Source organism: Eriocheir sinensis, chromosome 59 (genome assembly GCF_024679095.1).
Source record: "Eriocheir sinensis breed Jianghai 21 chromosome 59, ASM2467909v1, whole genome shotgun sequence".
NCBI classification, from domain to species: domain Eukaryota; kingdom Metazoa; phylum Arthropoda; class Malacostraca; order Decapoda; family Varunidae; genus Eriocheir; species Eriocheir sinensis.
The window spans coordinates 6514209-6520343 of NC_066567.1; the positions used below are offsets into that span (position 1 = coordinate 6514209).

At 37.9% G+C, this 6135-nt stretch overlaps 1 protein-coding gene across 1 annotated transcript; it reads left to right on the forward strand.

Annotated features, from left to right (window-relative positions):
- The first annotated feature begins 928 nt into the window (after window positions 1–928).
- On the forward strand, window positions 929–5493 carry LOC126985455 (probable G-protein coupled receptor B0563.6). The gene is made up of 3 exons (XM_050840340.1): window positions 929–1943; window positions 3153–3344; window positions 4057–5493. Exons 1-3 carry the CDS (start codon window positions 1931–1933, stop codon window positions 5202–5204), a joined length of 1353 nt encoding a protein of 450 aa, XP_050696297.1. The 5' UTR covers window positions 929–1930; the 3' UTR covers window positions 5205–5493.
- Window positions 5494–6135: the final 642 nt, after the last annotated feature.

Sequence of the window (6135 nt, forward strand, 5' to 3'; positions counted from 1 at the left end):
ATACCCTAACTATATCATACACAGTTCTTATATCAATTGTATTGCACATACTATGCCGGATAGGGGTAAGGTGGTATGGTGCTGCCCCTGGTAAGGGAATAGGGTAGACCTAAATCTCTTTGCAGACATTTCCATGTGTAAGATATACCAGAAAAACCTTAGTTAGAACACCAGAAATGTCTTGATAGCTTCATGAGAAGTTTTACTATGCCTGTCTGTATCTTGGTCGTATAATCCTGAAATCCGAATGTTCAAGCATGAATAAAATATTGTTCCACTCAAAATATGTGGCGGGACTTTTAGGATATCATGAAAGGTACCCAATTGAACAAATTCCAACAAGTTTCGTTTCTGTTGCAATTAGTGGTGGGTTCTGGGGGAATATCTGCTAATTTTACTGGACTATACCTCGTACTTACGTTATGGCGTTATGTTGACCGTGCAGGCTTTACGTACATAGGCCCGTGACACGTATCCAGTTGATCGCGGCAACAAACCCCGCGTATGGCCACGTATGGGCCAAAAATCACATACGTGAGCATACGTGGACTTGATACCTGAATGTGTGACCGAGGCTTAAGTGAACCTACTTATAGTAGTAGTAGTAGTAGTCAATATTATTTCTACTATTACTACTTTTACTACTATTACTATTACTACTACTACTTTTCTTAACCCCTTTTAACTTACAAACAGGAAACCACGAAGGCCGAGAGAGAGAGAGAATTACCAGCTCTTACCTTCCTATCTTATCACCACTATCACGACCACCACCACCACCACCCCATCTATGATTTTCCTTCGATCATAAACACCTCATTCATATTGTATTACCCACTAGACTACCCTTGCGAAAGAGATAAGAATTAGACGAGAGAATGTTATTAGACACGGCGGGGACTTCACTGTGCATGCATGTGTGTGGGGTAGTGTGATAAAAGAGAGAGAGAGAAAGGAAAGAAAGAATTGTGTAAGAAGTGATATGCGGAGTGAAACTGTGGAATCTTAATTGTCTAAGTGGGTGGAAAATGTGATAAATGAGAGCTATTAAAGAGGAGAGAGAGAAGAGGAAAAAAAGGGAAGAAGGAGGAAAGGAAAATTTGCATGAGAAGTGATATGTGGAGATGAAACTGTGGAATCTTGTCTGAGTGTGATGGGGTGAGAAATGTGAAAAACAAGAGCTAGAAAAGAGGAGAGAGAGAGGGGAAAGGAAGGGGAGGAAGAGAAAGGCTGAAACGAGCACCGTGAAATGATGGAAATGTGATAAACGGAGACTTGGAAGGACGAGAGAGAAAGAAAAGGAAGAGAAATAATTAAGACTGAAGTGATCGTGTATAAGAATTTTTAGTAATTAGATAGTTAAGTACACTCCCTCACTCACTCGCCCACTCATTCACTCACGCATGGCTACCTTTCACTATCCCTTCCCTTCCCTTCCTTTCCCTTCCTTCCTTTCCCTTTCCTTCCCTTCCATTACCATTAGTGACATTTTAAGACAGAACTCCATTGAAATACTTGTCGTAGTATAAGTTTATGACAGAATTTTGGTACACGAAAAATCAGAAGGAAGAGGAGATAGACAAACAACATAAACAAAAGCAAAGTTGACTGGAAATACCAAGAGAGAAAGAGTTAAGACGGAGAGAAATATGAGGGAGAGAGAGAGGATGCAGTGGTCATGTAAACAGCAGGTGTCCAAGTTGCCTATATGATGTTAATTAAGGGTTATTGAGGTATGTGGAAGCGGCGAGTGTATAACGAGGGTGTGAGTCAGTTTATCAGGCAGTCTCAGCTCTGGTAAGGTGAAGGGAGGGTGTCAGTGGCTTGCTTATGAAGAAAAGGAAGAATGTTAAGATGACGGACTCCAGCGACGAGGAAAAGGTGCAAGGGAGAAAATAAACGTCAGTAGCATTTTATCTCAGGATTTAAAATGTTGCTAGAAGGTAAATATAATGATAATGGTAATAATAACAATGATATTAATAATAATAATAATAATAATAATAATAATAATAATAATAATAATAATAATAATAATAATAATAATAATAATAATATAATGATAATATAATGATAATATGATGATATAATAATAATAATAATAATAATAATAATAATAATAATAATAATAATAATAATAATAATAATAATAATAATAATAATAATAATAATAATAATATAATGATAATATAATGATAATAATAATATGATGATATAATAATAATAATAATAATAATAATAATAATAATAATAATAATAATAATAATAATAATAATAATAATAGTAATAATAGTAGTAATAATAATAGTAATAATAATAGTAATAATAATAGTAATAATAACAATAACAATAATAACAATAACAATAATAACAATAATAACAATAACAATAATAACAATAACACGACGTGTTGTTAGACATCCTGTTGTGCGACACCGACCGGGTGTCGCCACACATACAGTCATACATACACATGTACATTATAATATACACATTACAAACAATAACAATAATAACAATAATAATAATAATAATAACAATAATAATAATAACAATAATAATAATAATAATGATGATGATAATAATAATAATAATAATAATAATAATAATAATAATAATAATAATAATAATAATAATAATAATAATAATAATAATAATAATAATAATAATAATAATAATAATAATAATAATAATAATAATAATAATAATAATAACAATAATAATAATAATGATAATAATTGTAATAATAATAATAACAATAACAATAACAACAATAACAACACTAATAACAATAATGACAATAATGATAATAATGACAATAATAATGAAAACAATAATAAAAAACAATAATGAAAATAATAATGAAAATGAAAATGAAAATAATAATGAAAATAATGATGAAAATTATAATAATAATAGCAGCGGTAATAGCAGTTTTAATAGCAAGCTAGTAGTTATAGAGTAGTAGTTTATGCTTAGTAGTAGCAGTAGTAGTAGTAGTGGTAGTAGTAGTAGTAGTAATCATTCTTTCCTTCATCCATTTTCTCTTCCCCCTTTACCCCCCCCCCTCTCTCTCTCTCTCTCTCTCTCTCTCTCTCTCTCTCTCTCTCTCTCTCTCTCTCTCTCTCTCTCTCTCTCTCTCACACCTTCAGAGTACACCTGGTTCCACGAGGCCCCTGAGGTCTTCAAGGGGGTGAAGACGCCCCAGACGGCCCTGGAGGAGGAGCAGAAGGTCCTCACGGTGCGCCATGTGGCCTACGGGGTGGTGGCGCCCATCCTCCTCTCCGTCGGCATTGTTGGAAACGTCCTCGTCCTCGTCCTCCTCAGACTACCACGGTTCAAGGGTGAGATTTTGGCACTTGTTCTTTTCCTTCCTTTTTCCTTTCTTCTGCGGTAAATTTTATCTCTAGTAGTTTTTTTTTTTTTTTTGTCAACGCCCTCTTCTTATTAATTTATCTTTTTTATTTTTATTTTATTTTATTTATTAATTAATTTATTTATTATTATTATTATTTTTTTTTTTTTTACGTCTACGCCTATAGCGCCGGTAGGCTTGCTTGAGGGGCCTGGATGGTAGTCGGCCCCAGCCCGTCATGACGCAGGCAAGTGTTTATAGTGGCGCCATCTTCTCTTGGCTCATGCTGGCCCCCGGAACTCGTTCTTGATTAACATGGACGGTTTCCTCAAGAGTCCGGGTTGATGGGTGGTCTTCAGGACAGCATGTGGGTAATTTTAAGTCACTCGGCGGTGACTGAAAAATCCGAGGTGGTAGCGTGGGGATTCGAACTCGCGTCGTCCATCACGCGGTGAATGTGGCCCCAGCACGCTACCACTCAGCCACCGCCTACCCTTTGATCATTTTTTCCTTTTTTTTTTTCTCTTTTTTTTTTGTCCTGTTCTGGATATTTCTTCCCACATTTGTATTTTCTCTCACAACATCTTTTAGTCATTCATCATGTCTTGCACCTTTCCACTCCATCATGTCCTAGTTTCATTCGCTTTCTTTAGTTACAATCAGAATCCTTTTGTAAGTTCATGTCTTCTTTTTCTCGGCAGGGGTTGTATTTTCCTACTTCATCGTGTTGGCAGGGGCGGATCTTCTCTCCTTGGTCTTCTGCATCTCTCCAATCCACCACGTGCTCACTGGGGCCTCTCTGTACCACTCCACCACTGTCTGGTACTCCTACTTCGAGCTGCTCTTCGTCGGAGTGGCCATGTCCTTCTCTGTCCTCGTCGTCGTCTGCATCACCGTCCACAGATTCTTCTCCGTCTGTCGTCCGACGCACTTCAAGAGGATCAGCACGCCTCGATTCGCCAGGCTCTCCATTGCGGTGGCTTTTGGCGTTTCTGTAGTCTCTTGGGTTCCTATGTGCTTCCTACGAGAGCCAAGGATATCCGAGGAGTGCGAGTCAACATCCTTCACCCCACCTGATAATAGGACATGGTGGGTTGCGTGTCTAGTTCATGATATGGAGGATAAAGGGTATTTCGTGGCCTATGTCTGGGTACGGCAAGCTCTAGTCTCGTTTCTCCCTATCTTCATCGTTGTCTCCTTGAATATGCTGACGTTACGAGGGTTTATGAAGCACAGGAGGATGAGACATGACCTTTTTCACAGACAGGTCAGAGCGCAGGCATCAGAGCGGTCCTCGGGTCACGTTAGTACTCGGGAGGAGAGATATCTGATGGGTCTTCTGATAGCTGTCATGTCCTCGTTCGTCGTCACCATCATTCCTTCGGGTATAGCCAACGCCATTAACATAAGCAGGAGCACCAGTGAGTTAAACTTCGTCATCTTCAATGCAGTGGCGAATTTACTGGAGATTCTGAACCACACGTTGAATTTCTACCTCTATATCCTTTGTAGCAAGCCGGTGAGGGAGTCGTTGATGGAGTACTACACGAAATACAGCAGCGAGCTCGGTAGGATCCTAAGAGCGAGGTTTGGAAGAAGGGAGAATGCGAAGGAAGAGAGGTCAAGAAATTCTGAGAGTCCTATGTCCAAAGCAGTGCAAAGTAGAGATTCTGAGAAGGTGTTTGCCATATCCTGTACGCGTCTTGACTCCACTGGACAGGTCATGGAAGGTAATTTGGGCTTCGAGGAATATAGAATGAATGAGGATCTCCATGATATCCTATTCCCCCACGTCATCAAAGGGAAAAATAACGGTCGTGATAATCCGAATTTTGAGTTTGGTTTGTGAAATGGTTAATATTATATGGTGTGTGTCTCAGATCAGAATTGTATCTATATATTATCAAACAGTATTAAGCTATGCGTATATGTATGTATGTATGTATGTATGTATGTATGTGACGGGTAGCATACGCCCGAGGTTGTGTTGCTTCACTCACCCGCCGCCTGCACTCTATTATTGTTATTATTATTATTATTATTATTATTATTATTATTATTATTATTATTATTATTATTATTATTATTATTATTATTATTATTATTACTATTTTTGCAGTAAATAAATGAAATCCAGTACAAAATTGGGTTTTTTTCTTACATTTTCACTGTGTCAGACAGGATATTATTACTGTAGAGGAAGAGAAAAAAAGAGATAAGAAATGCACTAAAGATCGAGGAGGAGGAGGAGAGGATGCTGAATGGAGGCTGGGAGGGAGATATATGGAGACGGAGGACCATCTCCCACACTCTCTATTGCCAGACCTTTTCAAGTACACGAACCCACAGCCGCCATAGCAGCACCTCCGGTTGGCAAATCTACGTGTGTAACAGTGGTGACCTACCCCCTGGAGTGCCAAATCCCGTACAGCCGTCGAGTCGTGGCCTTGATGGTCCTGGTCTTGGCTCGCCTGGGCCACGACCAAGGCCAAGAGAACGTTGTTGTGGCGGCTCGTTGGATCATCTCTTTTTAGGAACGTTTTTCAAGACCTCCACAAAATACCGTACAAAATAAAGAGATGGGAGTCAGTATATCAACATTAAACCTTTGATTTTTAATACAAGCCAAAAAAAACTTAGAAATGAATGGAATATTGCAAATCAATAGATTTCCATGAATTAATAAGGACATGTAAATGAACGTGAGCTTGTAAATTATATAAAAGCATATAAATGAATAAGAGCTTGAGTTTTCAAATTGAAAAAAGAGCTTGAACATG

Excerpts from the sequence above, each read along its gene's own strand:
- LOC126985455 (XM_050840340.1), top strand. Across the intron at positions 3,345-4,056 it reads CAGACTACCACGGTTCAAGG|GGGTTGTATTTTCCTACTTC; the intron begins GTGAGATTTTGG and ends TTTTCTCGGCAG.